Source organism: Centruroides sculpturatus, unplaced genomic scaffold, assembly GCF_000671375.1.
Source record: "Centruroides sculpturatus isolate CEXI.00-Female unplaced genomic scaffold, Cexi_2.0 scaffold371, whole genome shotgun sequence".
NCBI lineage: Eukaryota > Metazoa > Arthropoda > Arachnida > Scorpiones > Buthidae > Centruroides > Centruroides sculpturatus.
In genome coordinates, this window is record NW_019384600.1 from 634,430 (window position 1) to 657,239 (window position 22,810).

A 22,810-nucleotide genomic window follows, 5' to 3' on the forward strand; every position below is an offset into this window, starting at 1 on the left:
AGGATCCCCTTTTCTGTCATATTGGTCACCATGCACAGCAAACACATGGGTGGGCATTCAGATCCCAGGGATGGTAAAGAGATACTAAACTATCACTGGGAGGTCCCCTCACCAAAGATGAGAACCCACATTGAGGTGTTTCTTGAATGGCTTTCTTTAGTTCTTGACTAACAAGTAAGAACTGTAGCTTATGCTTTGTTCACTGAACAAGAAGTTTAGAATTGTTTTAAGAACAGTTTTCAATGTGAGTTGTCACTGTATTGTCAAGATTTAGAATAAAACAATTTTAAGAAATCACAAAATCTTGAAATAGATATTCTCACTACTGTTGAAATTTGTATAATAATATAAAGAACAATAACTAACGTATAAAATCCATTACAGGTTACTCTGAATTACATTGTAGTTACAATTCACTTTAATTGTAATAAAAGTAAGATGTGACTCACATGTTCTCTCAGCTTTTAAATGTGTCTGCTATAATAAAAAAATGTGACAAGGCTTCCTCTGCTGCTTTTTTTTTTATGTAACAAACTGCATGCAAGTCAGCCATGTTGTTTTCTCATGAAGTCTATGTGTAAAGTTATTTATTTCAATAAAGAGTAATAGGTTATGGGCCCAGTCCATATGAAGATAAGAAAAGTACAGTTTTGAATGAAAGAGACTATTGTGGTGTGCCTCTGAAGTTATACTTGGTTGAATACGTGTGAACAAGGATGGACGGAAAGAAAATGGCTATCAGCGGGGATTACAAGGTAAATGTCAATAAGCTTGAAGGGCCTGAAAACTTGGCAAAATGGAAATGGATGTTTCTATTGTGTTGCGTTTATACGGATTAGAAGATATTATTAACGGAAAGCATGTACATGTTGAGTTACAAACAGAGCCAACAAATAAACAAAAGGCAACATACGCTAAGTGGCAAGTATGCTAAGTAAACCAAAATGCAAAAGAAATCTGGGATAAATTACACATGTGATTTGAGCGCAACATTAAGCAACAATTGAACATGTTAATTGAAGCCGCCTTTCGGATTAAACAGGATGAGAAAAAGGACATTAGCACACATGTTGCTAAATTGTAAAAGTTATTTGTGATTTAAATGCCAAATTAACGAAACACAAAGAAAATACTTTGTCTGAAAGAGTATTAAATGACCGAATTTTATCTATATTGGGAAAAGACTGATAATTTCAAAGACCTATGGGACAATTTTGTCAAAAAATCAAAGTTTGAATTTACTCATTGAAAAACTGTGCATGATTGAACTGTGTGAACAAGGCACAACCAAAACAAATGCATTTGTTGCTTCTGGCAAGTATAAAAAGAAGCAGAATTCTGGAAAAACAAAAATGCCAGTGGAATGGGCAAAGCAAAGATTTCCGTGTAACAAGTGCAAACAATTGGGCCATTGGGAAGCATCATCCGCAGAAAAAGACAGGTGTTGGGACTAATAAGCAAAGGGAGTGGCAATGTCATATTCATTTCACATGTCATGGGTGCATCAGTTGGAAACTACATTGATGCAAATAAATGGTATTATGATAGTGGTGCAACCAAGAATATTACCCCAAACAAACAATACTTCATCTCGTATAGACAATTTGCTGTTCCTGAAGTAATCTCACTTGGAAAGTGAAATGTGAGTATGTATGTGCATGGCCAAGGAACAATAAGGATTCAAGTTCAACAAAACAGTATCTGGTATAATGCTGAAATGAAAAATGTTTTGTATGTCCCTGATGCAAGTGTCCATTTGTTCCGTCACAGCAGCAGCATTGAACGGCTACAGTATAATAATTGAGGACAGAAGTGTTAAAATTTGAGACAAAATCAGTGAGAACACTGTCATGACTGATTACATGGAAAATGGTCTACATGCTCGATATGTGTTGTAAAACCACAAAAACATTTGGGTGAATTTGGTGGCACAGTCTGATACTCCACAAGTGTACCACAAAAGGTTTGGTCATCAAAATAAACAGCACATAAAAGATGTTTTGAAGTAAATGAACATCAACATGGAAAGTTGCAATGAAGAATTCTGTGATGGATGTGCTTTGGGAAAAATGCATAGACTACGACTTAAGCAAAGAATGAATTGTCCAACAGTTACTGGCAAATTGATCCATGCAGATGTGAATGGCCAATGTCCACTGAATCTTTAGGAGGAGCACGTTACTACGTATGTTTAAAAGATGACTTCGGCAAGTTTTGACAAATTTTCTTTTTGAAACATCAAAGCAAAGTATGTGATGTGCTTGAACAATTTTTAAATGAAGCTAGAACAAATAGACATGTCAAACAATTCAGATGTGATGGAAGTACAGAGTTTGTCAACAAAAAAGTTGCTGAATTGCTTGCAAACAGAAGGATACATCAATGGCTTCCTCCACCTTATACACCTAAGCAAAATGGTGCATCTGAATGCAAAAATTGTACCATTGTGGAAACAGCATGTTTTATGTTGAATCCAAGCAAATTACTGAAAGGATTGTGGGCAGAAGCATGCAACACTGCCATATATCTTTTGAATTGTACTGGAAAATCTTCAGTTCAGAACAAAGCCCTTTATGAACTATGGTATGGTCAACCAGTAGGAAGACTTGATCACCTGAGAATTTTCAGCACTGGATGCTACGTACATGTAAACAAGAATTTTCGATCAAAATTTGACAATAAAGCTATTTTCAGACGGTTGGGTATGGATGGATTTTGAATCTGTATTCCTTCTCAAAAGAAAGTGATTATGATGTGAAATTCAAACCAGAAGTCGTCTGCAATCGGCACAGTGATACTGTGGAATTTGACTTTCCACGAGAGCAGCAGCTGACATTGGGTTAGTCCAATCTGTTGTCTGAGGTGAAGGAAATGGAGGAAGTCAGATGCCAAAACATAAAAAATCAAATAAAAACTGAAGAATTTGTCATGGCAACTTCTGGAGGAAGCGAAGATCGGAGTGAATATGATAAGATATAAGAATCAATGGAACTTTTTCAAAGTGAAATAATGAAACTTCTGACAAAGAAACTGGAGAAGCAAGAGACAGCAAGGTAAACCATCCTGGATGGAAAGCAATGAATTCTTAATGATGGCCAGGAATTGTTGTTGGAGAATACAAAGACCCAAATTCATTTTCTGAAGTATTGCAATTGAATGAGAGAGAGCTATGGATGCGAGCTATGGATGCAAGCTATTCATGAATAAATGGAATATCTAAAACAAAACGATACATGGAGGTTAGTCGAACGTCCAAAGGATGCACAAGTTGTGAAAAATTGTTGGGTTCTGTGCAAGAAAACTAAAAGTGATGGAAGCACTCACTTCAAAGTTCAGTTAGTTGCAAAAGGTTATGTCCAAAATCTAGGAATTGACTACGAGTAAACATTTAGTCTTCTTGCATGTTATGACACCCTTCGGACTTTGTTAGTGGTAGCAATTGCTAAGAATATGAAATTGGAGTAGTTTGATGTAAAGACAGCTTTCCTGAATGGCATACTTGAAGGGAAAATGTATTTGGAACAACCAGAGGGTTTCGATGATGGTACCAGTTAGGTATGTCTCCTGGAAAAAAGTCTGTATGGGCTGAAGCAGGTACCACGTTGCTGGAATAAATGATTTATCAGATTTATGAAGAAAGCACATTTTCAAAACAGTACTGCAGATCCTTGTCTTTTTTTATTGAAACCAGAATAAAAGGTGACTCTATATCACAATTTATGTAGATGATGGTCTTATTGTCGGCAGTGACAAGAAAGAGATTACTGACTTTGAGAGCTCTACAACAAGAATTTAATATGATGATGAGGTCTCGACAGTTTTCTTGGGATGAAAATAAAACAATATGAAGATTACAGTAATTCAAGAAAATGACACAAAAAGAAAATTAGAAACAAATGGCTGAATCAAATGCAGTCTCAACCCTCTGTTGGCTGTGAAGAAAGTGATCTCAATGAGGCAGTGTCATCTGGTATACCATATTGCAAGGCAGTGGGCTGTCTCATATATTTTCAAACAATGTCTGATCCAGATATCACCTTTGCAGTGAATAAAGCAGCTTCAGCTACAGAGAAACCAACTATTCAAAATTGGAATCAGGTAAAATGTATATTTTGGTACTTGAAAGATACTATGAACTGGGGCATCATTTATAATAAAGAAGAAGAACTGAAAGTCTAATTTTGCTGGTGACAGGAAGACAAGATGTTCAACAACTGGAATCATTGCAAAATTATCAGATGGAGCTATATCATGGACTAGCCAATTACAAAAAGTAGTGGCAACATCCACAACTGAATCAGAGATTATCTCAGCAAGTGAAGGATCAAAAGAATTAATTTGGCTACACCATTTATTGTCTGAATTGATTGAAATGCCAGAGCAGCCTCCAATGCTTTATATTGATTACGCAAGTGCCATAAAGCTAGCAAAGAATCCGGAATTTCATCAATGGTCCAAACATATCGAGGTTCGACACTTCTATGCACGTGAAAGATTTTTAAATGGTGAACTCAAATTGGAGCACATCGACAAAAAGAACCAATTGGCCGATCTGTTGAGGAAGCCACTTGAACGTGTCCAATTTTATTTGCTAAGAGAAAAGATTTGTTTACGAATGTTGTAACCATGTAATCATTAAGCAAGTCTTATTTTTTCTTTTGGAGGAAGTGTTATAATAAGAAGAAAAATGTGACAAGGTTCCCTCTGTCATGTAGCAGAAGAGTTAACGTTTTTTTTTTTTTTTTTCATGTAAACAAACTGCATGCAAGTCAGCCATGTTGTTTTCTCGTGAAGTGCACGTGTAAAGTTATTTATTTCAATAAAAAGTAATAGCATTGATAAAAAATACACAATTTATAAAATTTTTATAAATTTTTGACTTACTTTGTTCGTTCATAATAAATTTCATTTTGGGATCAACTCCCCACCATCCTCTTAATTTAGGAAAGTCTTTTCTATTATGCGTGTGTTTCTCATTCACAAATATTGCAGCCACTCCTCCAGGACCAGCATTTAAATACTAGCAATAAAATTTGTTAAAATTAAAAATATATATATATTAATCATTAAAATTGAATTGCTTCTTTTGTTGCATATAAAACTTACTTTAATAAATTTAATTATTACCTTGTAGGTACACCATGCTGCAAAATCCACATCCCAATCATGTAAATGTAATTCCGTGTTACCTACTGTGTGAGCAAGATCAAAACCAACAATACAACCCTGAAAACAGGTACGATATTAAGAACAAATTGATAAAAAGCATCAAAACTTTAAATCAACATAATTTACCTTTTTATGACCTATTTCTGTTATTGTTTTTATGTCAAACAATTGCCCTGTGAAATATTGTATTCCAGGAAGTAAAATGACTGATATTTGGTCTCCTTCCTTCTCAATCATAGAGACGACGTCTTCATGTCTCACATAATCTTCTCCCTGATAAAATTTGAGAAACAAATTACATTTAGTTTTAATATTATAAATTATTTTAACTGTTGAATTTGAGAAAAATTATCATTTAATACTGGAAAAATCATTTACCTCTCTGGGTTTCAAAAGCAACAAACTCTCTTCTGNACATAATTCTGCACAGACTTTGGTTGAAGACCCAAAGAATTACCACAGAAATAAAGACATTCTTCCTCTTCATTTTCTGACAGAGACATATCAACTAAACTAAACTAATACAGATTATTTTCAATGTTGTTCTTTCCAAGAATTAATTTATGGTATAATATTTCTATTTTTGTTTTTAAAATTCTCACAAACAAAACTACACTATAATACTATATTACTGATGCTAAGAGTTGGTGATTCTGCCTCAGGCTTTATAGCAGATACAACAGAAATACAAAACCATAAAAGTAAGTAAGATAATACTGTGTACATTTCAGATGTATAAAGCAGCACACTACTGTACTAAAATGTATTTCGATGACCGACGAGTCCATCAGTACAGCGATTGATGCACATCACACTCATTGGACTGTAAATATGGTGAGCTCTGATGAAGCGATATGGCCAAATCCACAGTTATATTATTAACACAATTTTTACAACTCGCCTGTATTAAACCCAAAGTTATTTTACAAAATAAGTCTGCAAAATGCCAACATAGCACTGTTTGCTTCAGCCATCTTGTTAGCTTTTATGAAATGTGTGATAACCTTATTAAATTGTTCACTGGCACATCAGTTGTGGTTGAGACTGATGCATGCTGAAAAACTCCCATTGTTCTTGTTAAGATTTGTGTAACTTGGGCTTCAAATTTCATCAATTATTTAAAATTAAGTAGAAAGTATTTGATTCAAAAGTGACAAACTTCAAAAATAGCTGATAAATTTGGGAGGTTTAGTGACTACAATAATGATTAAGATGAAAGCATTAATAAGAATTTTTTACTGTTTCATTTTTAAGATATTTTAAAAACGATATAACAAAGTCTAACTGTCAACTAGATTTTATATCATTTTAACAGAACTTTGACACAACTACTTCATTGTGTATTTTTTAAAACTTTCCACTAAAATTATGAGATACTTTCATATTGGTAATCTAAATATTGATCTTGTAACATTCCACTTTTTAATGAAATAATAAATTTATCTAATTGTCTAATGATTATATTAATTAAATGCGTAACGTACTGTACTTAAAATCTCTTTATATAAAGAGAAGTACTCCAATATAATACAAATAATGATTTAAATTCAACTTTAATTAAGCTTCATTTAACATTATTGAAGTGACATATTTGTTTTATGTTAATGTATGATCTAATATACTTGTAGAATAATATATAAAAGTCAAATTTTCTACAGCCAAACAAATACTGGTTACATTCAGGCTACTTTTCTGCAATTATATTTAATTAATTACAAAATAATTTGTCACTAGAGGGAGGAGTTAAGCATCATTTCTTATTAAACTTAATAATTATAATTAAATTAATATTTATTAAATAATTTACAATATCTGGAAGAAAAGAATCGGCCTGGAACAGGACTCCAACCTGCAACAATTCCGTACCATTCAGATGTGTTGCAAGTTACAATACCGAGCCTCCAATCTGATCTCTCCTTCCAGGCATATTTAAATATGATATAACCATCTTCAGTTACATATATAACCGAGGATGGCTATATGGCTATATCTGAGCGGATGGTTGTATGAACGTAACTCGCACGGTAAGTAGGAGTTGCAGGTTTGAGTCCCGCTGCTGGCAGATTCTTTTCTTCCAAAATTTTCTGAATTATTTAATAAATATTAATTTAAATTTAATAAAAGATGGCACCTAATACCTCTCTCTAGTGACAAATTATTTAGTAATTAATTAAATATAATTGCAGAAAGGTAGCTCGATGTAATCCAGTTGTTTTTTTGGCTTTACAAATTTATTGGTATGATGTTTGTTCATCTCAAATTTACTGTTAGAAATGTAAGTAAATAAATAAATTTTAAATAAATAAATTTACCATGTCTGATGGGAATGCTTTTGCTTCTATTAGAATTTTATGTCTCTGGGGTGTTGGCTCATAAAAAGAAACCTGTAATAAAGAAAAAATATATTAGACACAAGAATAATGAGGAAGTTAAAATCAGTTATGTACTGTACTTAATACGCAAAAAGGAATTTAAACTGGAAAATAATTCAAAAATATCACACATTTGTGTGCCTGCTATTTACAATTATGTACTTACTAACAACAGATGCAGATTAACCGTCAATCCATTCATTATGGCAATTTCATCCTTTTTTGCTCCTATTAGAAATGTTAGGTTGAACTTGTGTTTTTTGAATTCCGACTAAAGGAATTTTACTTACCAACCAATTTAGCCATAATCTCTTTGGGATAAAGATCACATAGAGCAGATGGTAGAGAACCTACAAAGTGACTTTCCACACCTCTGATTAAGTAAAGTTATATATTAATGTTTAAAAACCAATGTTAAGACCAGAATTTGAACTGTTTTAACTTACAAATGTTTCCAATCATCTAGAACATTCTGAACATAATTCTGCACAGACTTTGGTTGAAGACCCAAAGAATTACCACAGAAATAAAGACATTCTTCCTCTTCATTTTCTGACAGAGACATATCAACTAAAAAAAATAATTAATTAATTTAATATTTTATATTAATGTATATACATTTTATAACAACATAAACATAGATTAAGTAAATAATTTGCAACAATGTCTTATTGATATACTTCTTGTATTTACTTATTCAGTCAAGCGAGAGGTATCTTCATCATACCAGGAGGTTGAATGATCATCATTGTAATGTTTTTATGACGACGACGATAATTATAGAATATAATGAAAGAATTTAACGTGCGAAGAAGCGTCAGTTTAATTGTTATCTTAGTTCGACAGAACTTTCTCCTCGGGCATAAATTGGGTTTTGTCTCCGAGACTAATAAATTTAACACATTTCCAGGGACTGCTAGGTGGTAAGTTGGTTGGTAGGTTGTTAAAAAAAGGCAATGCACACATATAGTAACACATAGGTGATCTGTCAAAGAGGAGTGCTTTCCAAAAGGATTTTCTATGGGAAACTGGCCCCTATTTAGGTATTATATATGTAAAAAAAGTCAAAAAACACCATGCACCAACCTGTTGGTGAGGCACAAACCAATAGCCAACTATCACTTAATACCAACAACACCAACTTGGTGGTTTTATACATTTAGCCGCCGGCGGGCCCTTCGGGTAGTAAGCAAGATAAATACTGCATTGGGAGCATCTCAAGCAATAAGGTGCCATTTTAATGATTAAAAAGGTCGAACAATTAATGAAAATATAAATCCAACAAAAAACATTTCTTAAATCTATATTTTAATATATTCTACAATATTTATTTTTACACCAAAAATTTATAAATTATTATTAATTTATAAAATNAATAATTAAAATTAAGATACAAATATTACAGTTAATTAATTAAAACTGAAAATTAAATTAAAGTTAAAATAAAATGATAACTTTTTACATTTAGAAAATTCTCTCTCCTTAATAATGTAATTCAATATTGTTATTTAATTTGATTGACCAGATAAAAAATTATGATTAGAGGACAAATCGGTATGCATAGGAAGACTTTTTTAAAGTTGAAATAAAGATATCCTCCTTTTGGATACCGTACAGAGGAGGACTTACGTCTTCATTTAACCTTATAGCTACTACTATTATATAATAAATCATCGATCTATACTATGCAATCCTAGAGACCTATATTTACACCGAATCCATCAAAAACAGTTCTATCAGGAATGTAACCTTTTGTTTCAAACTTATTTCCGCCCTTTGCATCTGATCCCTATACTTTTTGGAATTTTATTCCTGTTTTTTCTAAAAGAAGTCTCTCCAAATCTACAGTTATTCTAGATGAATCTGTGTATGAAATATATAACGACTTTAAACACAGACGTTGGGTTGTAAATGGCAAAACCTATTTCAAACCTCTATTCTTCTACACCAAGGATCACCAAACTGCGGCCCGCGTGCCGGATGTGGTCCGCCGCCGCACTGTACCACAAATGAGCTAAAAGGTAATTATTTACATAGATATATCATAGATTGTAGATAAACTTACTGTGTAAAAAAAATTAAAATAAGTAAGCAAAAATGCCAGAAGTGGTGGTCCAATCTGACTTTTGTATCTGACAGTAATATAATTTTCAGGAAAAGCAGTGAAATAAACAATTCGGCGGCTTTTTGTCACTTTGGATATCGGAGCGCTTTTTGTGTACGTACTTGCAATGAAGTTTCTAAGGAAAGCCATTACACGATGCTGCAGGCATCGTGTTTGTATTGGTAAATAAATATGTTGGTTGTCTTTATTTTTTGTGTATTCAGTGTATTGTATTGAACAAAGTGGTTATGTGGCCCGCGCTTTTCATTCTCAGTTATGTGGCACGTTGTGAAAGAAGTTTGGTGACTTGTGTTCTATACCTTTGATAACTTCAGAAATGATGATAAGTAAAGCTATTGATTCTCTAAATGCTTTAGCCCAGATCATTCCCAGCAGTCTTTTATAAATAATCCAGCAACGAGTCGCTTAGCTTTCCTTTCCACGCATCATTTAGTGGCGCCATCCGTTGTTATGTTTTATTTTTAAACATTTTTATATTTTTCACTATTATAAAATGGCAAAAGTTATAAAACATTGTAAATGCTAATAACGAGTAAAATCGCCATTAAGTCTGGCCCTACTGAAAATATACACGAACCCATTATCTACCCATCCCTCGACCTTTAACCACCAAAATTTAATAGCATCAGTCCTCCTAATAAGCAAACCTCCCTGAAAAATTTCAGAAATTTTCGACAAAAAGTACAGGAGTTATTAAGCTTCAAAGAGGGTGAACAGGCTGCCGGATGACCGAGCGGTCAAGGTGGCAGCCTACCGCTCTGGGGGACCCGGGATCGAATCCGGGCGGGTCAAGGAATTCGCAGGAATCTTTCGGGGGAGTCCGTTCGGATATGTCTGGCCCCGTCCCTCACTACCCAGTCGCCCGATTGTGGGTCTGGCCGAATCCATAATGGGCCTGCTATAAGAGGTCCTCCTAGTGCCCACAGGGCGGAAAGAGTAAACAAAAAAAAAAGATGGTGAACAAAATCCGCGACACGTGGGCGAACTGCCGACAGGAGTGTCACCCAGGAGGACTTTCTATGGTAAACTGACCACTATTTAGGTGTTACAAATGTGAAGAAAACTCGAAAAACTCCACGTTGCCCAGGCGCAAACGTACGACCAACTACCAGTGTGCAGTGTTTAATTCATTTTAAATTGTTTATGGCACAATTTGTTTCGGTTTTCGACCACCTTTTAGAAACGAAGTAAGTTCGAAATCCGAGGTTTGACTATTCATTAACCGAAACTTTGTTTTAACCGAAAAACTATATACAGTATATTAAAAGCAAAATGTTTCGAAACCGCCAACCAAAACCAAACTAATATTTTACAAAGTGCTATAAACAAAGATTCGACTCTGCCTGGATGAAATATAAGCAAATCAATCAAGACGGACAAACAAGTACAGTAGAGCATCGATTATCCGACCCCCGATTAACCGTCACATCGGTTAACCGACCGTTCTAGTCGGCAAATTTCAAATGTCCGTTAGTGATGCGGCATTACAATATTTGGCTGTCTCGGCTACTTTAATATTATTTTTGTTAAATTTTTGCGTGTTTTAGCTGGCATTAACGGCTCGACCATTGAAGGGAGAATATATATACAAACATCTCCAACCCGATATATAATTATAGCTACAACCAACAGACTGCCGAAAATCTATCGGGCTAGTTTTATGCTACTTATTAGATAAATTACGTAATCAATTTGGTACTAGAGGTAAGCGTTAGGCTCTAGTACCAAATTGATTACGTAATTTATCTAATAAGTAGCATAAAACTAGCCCGATAGATTTTCGGCAGTCTGTTGGTTGTAGCCATTGAAGGGAGGCCAATATTTAAACGAAACTTAATTTTCTAGTTACGAGTGGTTGTTTGTTCCGTGAGCAATAAAATAATTTTTAAAGATAAAATAGCGACAATTATTATTATTTAAAAAATTTGTTAGGCTAAACATCAATGAACGTTCAACGCGAAGTTGGTTAATTAATAATAGCGATATACTGTACTAATAAACTAATTACATGGGATATACTAATATCTTAATATAATATACTAATAATGTATTTTTTTCCTTTTTTTCGGTTATCCGACCAACGCGAATCCCCNTAAAACACCCATATGGCAGCCAGCAGCTGCCATATGGGTGTTTTAAATGTTTTTTTAATGTTTTTGTCGACAATGACAATAAACTCACACGTGAGGATTTTCAACTGCTTAAGAGAGAACGTTAGAAACATATCACTATATTTGTGTTTTTCCCGAAAAAAATCCACGCCGCTAACTGTTTCTTTTTCCTATAAAATACTTGGTATAAGGATTTATTTTAAGTGTATAAATAACGTTAACAAATTGTAAGTTCTAATTAGATACTTAATACGTTCGTTTATAAGTTACATTGATTTCAGACGTAATTGTATACGTATTCTAAGAAGGATGAAATAATTATTTAGAAACCAATTAGGATTTTCGTTTCTCTTTTGAACAAAAATTATTCATCTGATTTGATCGGGCGGTAAGGATTCACAATATAATATTCACTTTCAATTTCTAATCTCAGGTAGACTTTAGAATTTATTAAAGTAGCCTACTTCAAATTAATGCAGTTACTTGCTTTTATTCAAATTAGTAGACTGCATTAAGCAAATTTCTTAAAACAAGACTTCGCATAGCGTCATATGATTCATACAGCACTTCAAAGGAAAAAAAAAAACATTAAATATATAAGTAGGAAGTCGTAATTCTTGAACCTGTATATTAATAATACGATAACATTTTCTAGAACGAAATTACAATATTAAGGAATTGATGTTATACTTCTATATTGAAGTAGTTTGCATGTAACTCTCTGGCTTCTGTTTAATGAGATACTGTAGGTATTGGATAACGCTGCAGGGACATAATGAATAGTGCATACGACATGTTAACTCAGGGGTGGCCAAAACGTGGCGCATGCGCCAAACTTGGCGCATTGGACGATTACAAGTGGCGCTTCAGTCGGTTCCGAGCAACATTTCCAGATTTGGCTTCATTGCATACGCAATTCGGTGCAATCGACATGTTGACCTTGTTTTTTTTTTTTTTGCTTGTACGTTACATGATGCATTCGTGTTCATGTACACCACTGATGTCATTTAGAATTATTTTATACGGGTAGCTATACTACAACCGCATTTTTCATTGCTTGTTCTGTGGCAAATCTGAATTTTCGTCTTATAAATTGAAATACCTAATTAAGGGGTGGCCGAAATTTTTTTTCGCCCCGGGCTGCTAACACTCACGGTACGCCACTGCGCATCTGAACTCGTCTATAAAAAAATTGGCGCATGGTATGCAAAAGGTTGGCCACCCCTGCTCTACTGTATCGATTATCCGATTATCGGAAAGTGTGGTTAAAGTGTACTTTAACCACACTTTCCGAAATATTAGTTCCAATTGATTTGATTTTAATTTTAGTTTCGATGTAAAGGTCGGTTTTAATTATTATTTTATTTTTTAGTTTTAATTAACTGGCTTCCTAGTATTCATAAATAGTAAATATTAATAAACTAGCAGACGAGCCCTCGGACAAAAAACAACAGCAAAAATTAAGATTATTTCGTACTTCTAACCCTTCTACTATACTATATTTTAATATTTGATTTATATTTACAAAGATGATCTTACGTAAGAATTTATCACACCGAGTGCCCAATCTAACACATTTAAATATTTTTTTACATTGTCTACAGTAGTGGAATAAAGGTTATCTTATATAACTATAAGATAACCTTTATTCTTTAAACGAGTAAGATCGGCTATATAACTAAAAAGGTTATCTTAAATAATCGTAAGATGATAATTATAGTTATATAACCGATCTTACCCGTTTTCATCGGGTGAAAGAATTAGATCCCCCTCTTCCCAGGCTAATTAGAGAATTTTTAGACGGGTCTAAAAATATGTTCGATTTCCCGCAAAAAGGCAAAACATCGCGTTTTGCCTTTTGTAGTACAGTATAAGTATAAGTACAGTATAAGTTAAATAGTACAGTAGAAGACGAGTTCTTCGGAGTAATCCTTAACCAAATATTTCCGATATATTACGTTTCCATCCGTGTCAGAAGCTAAATTAAGTATACCTGCGCTAATTTATAATTATATACGAATAAATAATTGTGATTTACCGACATTTCCCCCTCTTTTCTCTCGTACGTGGCCCGCGTCGGTTCAAAAGTTTTGAAACGCGGCCCTTACATAGAAAAAGGTTGCCCGTCCCTGCTGTAACGTATGCCTGGGTCACCATTAACGAGTTATTAACTTTTCACCTTTAGACATAGATTCGATTGACTACGCACATAGTATATACATAGCCTAATTGTGAAAAGCACTAACGAGTGAGTGTACATCGTATAGTTTTTATCGAATAAAGGTCATTCTACTTATACGAAGTGACACTTGATAAAACGTATAAATCAGAAAGAGCCCTATAAACTCGCTCGTACTAGTAACTTGGTAATCATTTTCATCGAAATGCTCGATACACATTCGAGTATATCGATTGATTTTCTTTCCAGTTTTTATCTTTACTTCTCATTCTTTTCTTTCTTATTGGGTCATTCGGAAATTTGTGAATTTCAAACCTGGATATTTTTATTATTGGCATAGAGGCTGGCAACAATTAAACCGGAATTTCAATAATACCCAAATAAGTAAAAAAGCAATTTTAAGCGTGACGGACCAAACGGGAAGCTACATACGCGCAAGCCCGATACTAGCGCCACGTATTGGTTTTGAAAAGTGCACGCATTATGATTATTATTGAAAATGGTCAAATTACAATTACGTTACTCAAAAATTTAATCTCGAATTAGTAATAAAAGTAACAGCGATAAGAAGTAATCGAGTAACGACGAATGTAGTATAAAAATAACAAACACGAATTGCAATTTTAATATAATATTAACTGTATGACGTCAAACTTCACAAACACACCTATTTATATTATACATAAATCACGAGGGCTGATGTATTTCTGTAAGAATTAGTTACCTCTATATAACGTCTCGCGCAATTATATTTTACTATTAAAACATATTAGATTAATTGATATACTTTGTAATTGAGAAAACGAGATAAGGAATTCTGTATAGAATCGACCGTTAAAAGTTTTATTATTTCGAAACGAGGCGCATTTATATGCCCATTAATGGGATGAAGATTCAGTTTTTCCGTTTTAATTCAAATTTTACCCTTTGAATTATTTATTTAGTTGTACTTTTTATGAATCGAGGGATGGGATTTGCCGTTTTAGAAAGACTTTTTTCCTTTACTCTCTTAAATTTTGCTAGTAATATTCTATATACAGTAAGTCCTCACTTAATGTCATTGAGAAAATATACGAGTACATTTGTAATCACTTATTATCGTCAGTGGGAAATAAATGATAGAGGTTGCAAATACCATTTAATAATAATAATGTTAACCGAATTTGTTGAAATCCGTTTAATATCATTTGTCTTCGCTACACATTCAATTTTTTTCAAATAACGGGAATTTGTATCCGCATTAACAACGCGGGTACTCCAACGTTACACTGTACAGTAGGTGCAACAATAGGCAACTCGCGCCGCATCCTAGAACACCGACGTTTAATTTCCACACAAGAAAGTGCGACGCCCCTCGCGACGTGCCAATAAGTGCAGTTTTTTGATGGGACGAGACAACGATCTCCTTATCTCCACTTTTACCGAAGTGACCGACGAGACGGTACGTTTTTCGTCTACTCGACGTCGTGTATAACACTCTCAGCTTTGTAATTTATACAAACAAGTACTACAGTACATAAGATAATAGAAAGAATTCCGTATTCATTGCGTTTCGGGAGTCATCCGACTACAAAAGAAAGAAACAGAACTCGCTATAATATGTTAAAGAACAAAGTTTCACGTCTTGAAAACGTATCATTTGTTTTTAAATTGTTTCCGATTCTAACACTATATACAGGATGATTAGCATTAAACTTGCTTTATCCAGCGTCTTCTTCGGAGAGAACAACGTGCAAAACTTTGTTAAATTTGGTTCGCGTATGTTTCGGATTAGGGAAGAGTTTTACCCGGGAAAAACCAAAACTTCCAACAATCATCGCTAGGAGTGTTTTCGGCATCCGCGTCAGTTAAATGTACAAAAATTTATAATCAATCAAATTTAGCTTATTCGGGCGTAGACACGTTTAATTACTGACAATTTCAATAAAAATTGTAATGACTGACAATCGATGCGAAAGAAGCGATGCTGGAACGAAACACAATGTTCCTAAGCTAAAGATGTGTCTTCGGATCGTTACTATCAATCGGAGCAGGGGCCCCGTACATCGGGGTACGTATCTCACTTTGTCGTCGGGTTGCCCTTTACTTAATCCCAAGGGAGCTCTAAAGTTTCATTTTATTTTTAGTTACTCATTTTTACCACAACACGTTTTTGCCGATGACGAAATAAAAATAAAAATAGTCAAACCACGGGTTTCGAACAGTTCGGTTTACGAACAAACTTTTCAACTCTTTTTTTGTCCCGGTTGCCGAACAATATACTGGGCAGAGCCGGCCACCGTTGCACAGTGGGGCCAAATCCCAAAAAGCTGGCCAAAAGTCGAAAAATAGAGTTTAAGTTCCAGTAATTTCTAGTTGTGGGTTAGGTTGGATAAGAGTCCGAAGGTCGAATTCTAGATTTTAGCGCCCCCTATCCCTTATACCTGTTATTGTAGTTCAGTCGAAAGAGGACCCTCAATCGAGCTAGACGCGTCATGCAGTAAGCAAAGATTTCTACGCTATATTCAAGAGGGTGTCAAATCTCTAAAAACCAATCAAATTTAAATTTAAAAAATGGAATCTGCAGCTGCAAGTAAGTAGATTAATATTATGTAACACAAAATTGATAATAATACTTTATGTGATAACAGTAAACGAATGATTTGTACGAAAATGAACGGAATATTACAACAGAAAATTTTAAACACGTAGAGAAAAGTTCATAAATTCTGTAGAGTTCTGCGACTGGACCGATCGCGTGTTGTAGATGAAACTATTATTGAATGAAAAAAATTAAAACTAGCCGCAATTGTGTCATTGGCGCGAGTTCTCGCAATGTAAAACACAGTTTTCTGAATTTTGTACATTAAAGACGCGGAATGTTTTGCTCTTTTTCTCGAATTTGTCTGTGTGTTTTGAATGTTGTTAGCGTGTAGCATATAAGCTTGAAATCAAACTGTGGCAAGCGTATAGTGATAAAGAAATTAAACAAATAAGACCCTAAAAAACGAATATACAGAAGGGTTTCCGTATAGAATCGGGTCTAATAGTCGATCAACCAAAGCCTGGTTTCGGTAGCTCGAATAATGGGAATACTGCTCGACGATTTTTCGAAAACTCAAGCATTTCTGCTGCTATCACTGGGGTTGATGAGGACTCGATTAAGCGTTTCCGTGTCATATTGCAGAAAATTTTGTGTGGCCACGAAATCGACTTCATAGAATTTCAAGATTATGCCTTACAGACAGCTCGTTACTTTGCGCAGTTATATCCGTCATTCCGCGTACCAACTTCGGTACATAAGATATTGATTCGTGGTACAGAAGTGATAAATTCATCGGTATTGCCGATAGGGCAGATGTCCGAAGACGCTCAAGAGTCTAGTAATAAATACATTAAAAAGTTTCGAGAAGATTCTGCAAGAAAAATTCCCGAGTGAAAACAATGGAAGACATTATTTTACTCCTATTATTAATATCCGATCCGTTTATTTCGAGTTTGCGCGAATTACCTCGAAAAAACTCAAAGTCGTTGCTTCCGGAAGCAGTTTTATTGTTAGTTGCGCCACGTATATCAGCGAGTACGGGAAGCTCCAGCGATTTCAAAGTTGAATCATCTGATTGCGAATCAAATTATTCTTTGGATGACGATGCGTGAACTTTTAATCAACCGATTGTATGTTTTATCGTATTAAACAATATGTGGATTTATTTTGTACTTTTTCTATAAAAGTGGTTCGTGTTAAATCCGCCATTTTGTTTTTATTTCAAATTTTGACTTTGGATTCGTAATCAGAGATCCCGAAAACCCTCGAGTACTGACTTTCAAACCAAATTGATAACGCTTTTGACTTTTGGCCAGCTTTTTGGGATTTGGCCCCACTGTGCGTTGGTAAACTTCCTATACTTCCGCGTTAAAGAAAGTCGACGGGACTGCCGATTCAGAAGCTAGCGGCGCGGAGATCGCCCGGCGTCACCGGACGAATCATCGATGACGTTGCTATTTAAATTACAAATCAATGCGCACGCGTGAAAGATACTATTTTCCTTTATCGATACGCGCCGCCAATGAAATTTAAACCGCGCACGCCCCTTTGAGGCGGAGCGTTAGTGAAACTTATAGTTAGATAAGTGGGTTTTGAAAAGATTTTGCCGTTTTCCACTGAATTGCGACGAGCAATTCAGAAATGTAATAAAAATGGAGGTCCACGATTTTGTTTTCGAGATACGATGGGGTCAAAATGACAATGTCAACGCTCCCCCACGCGACCGAACGTGCCAAATGGAATTGAGGAACGAAATAAAAAAACAAAAACAGCACTGCGCGCGCCTAACGGAGAATGGACGCGAAAAACAAATAAAACACAAGAAAAAGCGATGGAAGCCGATTGATTTGTTCTCGGATGGCCTCTCCTTGGAGGCAAATGCGAGGATCGTCTGTCCGTGCCGGCTAATTTAAGGAATGCCTCTTTCTTTCCGGCTCGGTCTCATTTCTACGACAAAGTCGCGCCACGTCCCTACCTACATCGAATAATTGAAGCATTTATTTATTAATATTTCTTAAAGATCGTTATTGCCTATCGTGTATTTGCCGAAAAGTATAGATTTTATGAATCAAAACTAAAACAGAAATTATATTTTTACGTTTTATAGAAATTAAACTAGGACATGGCGCAACTTTTTTGTGTCGCGATAGAATTGAGGCGAAGCAGAAAAGAAACAGGCGATCCTCAAACTTGCCGGGCACATACAGGCAAGTTTTGCACTCGCCGCCACGGAATAGGCGTACGGAGTTTGCTGACAACGATTCTTGCACTTGCCGGCACGCAGAAGCCATCCAAGAACAAAGGAATCGACGTTCATTACTTTCTTCTTGTGTTTTCTTCGTTTTTCGCGTCCGTCTTTCGTTAGGCGCACGCAACGCTTTTTTAATTTGTTTTCGTCCACTAAATTCCGTTTGGCATTGGGCATTGTCGCTTCGACCCCATTGTATCTCGAAAACAAAGCCATGGATCCATACTTTATTACATTTTTGGATTCTTCGTCACAATTAATGGAAAATGGCAAAGTTTTATAAAAATAGACCGATCAAATTTTGAGAATTTTGCCGAGTGGCTCGACTAACGCTCATCTCGAGTTAATATAAAGCGGTAAAATTCTAAAGAAATTTGAACGTAGATTTCCAGAGCAACTAAACGTAACGCAGTTACGGGTGGATAATCGTTAAGATGCTTTACCGGGGGTGGCGTGTTTACAAAAACGTTTCGTCACTCTAGGATATCGACTCTCCGGTAACAGATTGACCGATATTTGTTTCTGAAGTGTCGAGTAGCGAATCGTACTGTTTACGTCACTGCTTTGTATGTAATTAATAAAATAATGTAATGTTTTGTACCCCGCGCCGTGTATTATTCCTTACTACAATTAAGGGATCGATCGAAGAGGCGCATTAAGTAATTTTAGGGGTGGGTATGTGTACGGAGTAAAAATAACGTTATACGACTAATTCTACTGTAGAATGCAAAGTATTTTTCTTCTATCGCTTCTATTAATTTTAGTTTATAAGAAAATATACGAGAAATTTTAATTACCCTGGCAACGTAAAATGTAACAATCACTAAATAAAGCAAATTTGCTGCCAAGTGTTTCGCTTTGTCATCGTCCAACCAGATAAAATTAATATTTAAAGTAAACAACGTTTAGAATTTAATTTTTCAGTAAAATTAAAATCTGTATTACTAGAAAAGTTTACCCGTCCCGAAATCATCGGGCAGAAAAATGCCTTACCTTTAGAGAAATTTTTTTTCTGCGGATAGTGAAAACGTTGTCTAAATTCCTTTAACGGATCTTCTTTATCCATATTCTCGGCAAATTGCCGACTGTAAACGTCGCATCTCCATTCTTCCGCCTTCTTTTCCAATACGTCTTTGGGCCACATCGTCCTTTTCAAATTCCTCTTCTCTTTGATTCTGTCTCTCGAAAAGTAATTTTAAAATGCATTCGTTAATTTAGTTCATAACTCATTCTTAAATTTTATTTCCACATTAATCACAAATTAGCAGTTTAATTGAGTGGTCACGCTTTACGGTTCCATTCCAGATTATTAGATTATTAATTAGTAAGCTTCAAATTATAACGATAATTTTATGTTAATTTATGAAATGTCTGACTTAAAATTACGATTTGTTCCTTTTAAAATGACAGAGAAGCGATAATAAATTGTGTGACTCGATACGGAGACGAGATTTCTTTATTTGAATTTATATCAGAGCTGGTGAAATATTACATGCTTATTTTTTTAAGTCTACTTTATGTCCGTTTGCAGTATATTTAATGAGCGTGTCAAATAGAACGAGTACGAGGAGGAAATAACCGGACACAAAAACAAGAAATCCATTTGTCTTAGCACTGTACATAAATAATTTTAATATATTGTAATTAACAGGGGTTGAGCGTATAGATGAGGTAACGGCCTCGAGTGCCACATTGCGTGAATACTAAAAAGGCTGGTAATGTTTCGGCCTACAGAACGTTTGGCTGTTTTTAGACTCGTATCGGTTGCCAAAATTATTCGAAGCGATCTCGCTAATTAATGAATTAGTAATAAATTGTGGAACGTAACATACCTCGTATCTGGTGAAAATCCTGCGAATCGTATACAATTACCTCATCTTTATTTTGTCATTTTGACGCGTCAAAAGTAGAATTTGTAACTTTTACTCATTATCTTCGGCTAGTTGGTGTTTACAATACTTTATGTACGCGTTATTAATAGTTTTTTCTATTTTGCCCTCTGAACTCGCGAATAACTTCCCACCAAAGCGCGAGTTACCGTTACAACGCGATGGCTTCCATTTACTTGGCCAAAAAATTAGGCAAAGTCGCTATTTTAAAGTAACGCCAAAACCGCTAAACGTCGATACACCCAAAATAACTGTTGTTGTATAAACAAAGGTTTTGTATTTAGAATAAATTATTATAAACAATTATTTTGTGAAGAAAAACGAGTGTTCCGGTTACTCGTAATAATTAAAATACAAGAAAATTCTGTGGAATAATATAAACTGCATTCCTTCTACGGAATATTGGTTATAGTCCTTAAAGGTATCTTATTAATGAATATTTTAAATTATCGCTGGAATAAGCTGTTTTTAATCAGATATTTCTTATTTTGTTATAAATAAAGCGGTTGTGTACGAGTATAAACGTACTCGCTACTTTTTCGCGTCTGGAGGGTAGAAAACGGTGTTTATTACAATTGCGGCGCCAATAAACTTGTAAATGTATTTATATTTTTCAGAGAAAATAACGCGCATACTTTGTTTTTCACCATTTGCCGCATTGGTATCTCCTTAATAACACTTTGTATTATTTAAATATTATTCTAAATTAGTTCTATGGCAAATTGTCTTACAGAATAATCTGTTGGCTAATCTCCCGGTTTTAATCCGGATTAATTAAACACGGTTTTTAGTAATAGGAATTAAGAAATTACTCACCTAAGCTGTGTCGGTGCTAGGAGAAAATTTAAATGACCCCGTTAGTCTGATGCGAAGGTCAGTCGCGTTGGACTCTGACGCCTCGGTATCAATCCAGATAAATTTTGGTAGCATTCCAAATGTTTACTAAAGCCTTAGAAGAATTTTGCCACGCACTAATCTCGATTGATTTATATGACGTCTTTCCTCGTTCCGCGTGCTGATTGAATTATTTTAAAATCTACAAAATTAACGAAACAAATGAGTAAATTTTTAGCTATAACAAACACTCGCCCGATGATGTATCTACGACTGAAAAAATCTAGCCATATAATTAGCGCAATTAAAAAAAACCTTTAGGGCCTTACGCTCTGCTCAGACGTCAACTTCGATGTACAAAAAAGTTGAACTTTTAATCGCACGCTTATCGGGACTCATTCCGCTAATCTATTACTAATAAGTCTCTTCAATTTTCGTATGCCGTAATTCAATAGTTATCTGATCCATTATTAATTTTTAGTTTTCATCAGCGAGTATTTCTATCGGGTGTGGAATCGAAGATCGAAGAGCGAAAAAACTAAGGGAACGCCTTAAGAAGCGGATGTCGAGACTTTTTCGTCTTTGTTTGAACAGCGGAAACAAAACCTTCAGAAAATTTGAAAAATTTAAAGAATATAACGCTTTTTTCGGCAAATAATACGCTTCGGTCAATAAAGGACATCACTTCAATTCGTCAAGTTACCAAGTTTTTAGACGCTTATGGAAACACAATTGCCGAGTAACTAAAATAAATTTAGTCGATCGGACTGGAGACAGTCACGGAAGCCTTCTACAGCCAAGTAAAGCGGTATACATACGCCTGGGAGTGTCAACTTTGCCAATACGCCATGTCCGCCCTAATTCTACAACATTCAAACGAGGACGTAGAATTTTCAGCAGCGCGAATCGTGTAAGGCCCGGGCTAAGAAATAAAATGAAATTGGAAACGCTTGGCGCTATTTTACCAGTTAAATTCGGTCTATCGAGGTTGGGAATATGCTGCCGCGCTTATCGGCTTCCGCCTAAGTTTTAAACGAAATAGGTACCGCGTAATGGCCTCGTATTCGAGAGTCGGGGATGGCCGAGAGGGACCTTGGCGTTCCGATAACGATGGAGGGGAGGAAAATGTATACTGCCTTTTTAAATACATAAATGTATATATTAAAATATAAAATTTCACGAAAATACGAAAAATTGTCTTCGTTTTTCTTTCCGTCCTTTTAAACGCACACCGGTAACATTTGAATTTTTTAATTAAACTTTAATCGTGTACGTACGTATGTACGAGTGTTTGTTCGTTACGCACTCCTAGACCATTTCACCAATGGCTCCGAAACTCCCAAAATATTGATTTAATTT

General features: G+C 35.0%; 2 protein-coding genes across 8 annotated transcripts in view; one reads left to right on the plus strand and one right to left on the minus strand.

Moving 5' to 3' along the window:
* The window catches only part of LOC111624977 (ketohexokinase-like), a 30,488-nt gene extending 25,219 nt beyond the window's left edge, over positions 1-5,269 (plus strand). For all 4 annotated transcript variants that reach the window (XM_023367988.1, XM_023367987.1, XM_023367985.1 and 1 more), the window contains one exon: positions 5,135-5,269. The gene's annotated coding sequence lies outside the window, so the exon portion shown is untranslated. The remainder of the gene's footprint in view (positions 1-5,134) is intronic.
* The window catches only part of LOC111624976 (kynureninase-like), a 33,963-nt gene extending 11,437 nt beyond the window's left edge, over positions 1-22,526 (minus strand). The window contains exons 1-10 of one of the 4 annotated variants that reach the window (XM_023367981.1): positions 21,781-22,525; positions 21,434-21,653; positions 19,722-19,903; positions 7,988-8,111; positions 7,832-7,914; positions 7,708-7,769; positions 7,482-7,553; positions 5,296-5,442; positions 5,107-5,226; positions 4,885-5,020 (exon numbers count right to left, since the gene is read on the minus strand). In XM_023367981.1, coding sequence (XP_023223749.1) covers positions 4,885-5,020; positions 5,107-5,226; positions 5,296-5,442; positions 7,482-7,553; positions 7,708-7,769; positions 7,832-7,914; positions 7,988-8,111; positions 19,722-19,872 — 895 coding nt within the window. In that variant the 5' untranslated portion in view covers positions 19,873-19,903; positions 21,434-21,653; positions 21,781-22,525. Of the gene's footprint in view, positions 1-4,884; positions 5,021-5,106; positions 5,227-5,295; positions 5,443-7,481; positions 7,554-7,707; positions 7,770-7,831; positions 7,915-7,987; positions 8,112-19,721; positions 19,904-20,560; positions 20,750-21,433; positions 21,654-21,780 lie in introns of those variants that run through there. The other 3 variants (XM_023367984.1, XM_023367983.1, XM_023367982.1) reach the window with 3 other exon arrangements.
* Between the last annotated feature and the right edge of the window lie 284 nt (positions 22,527-22,810).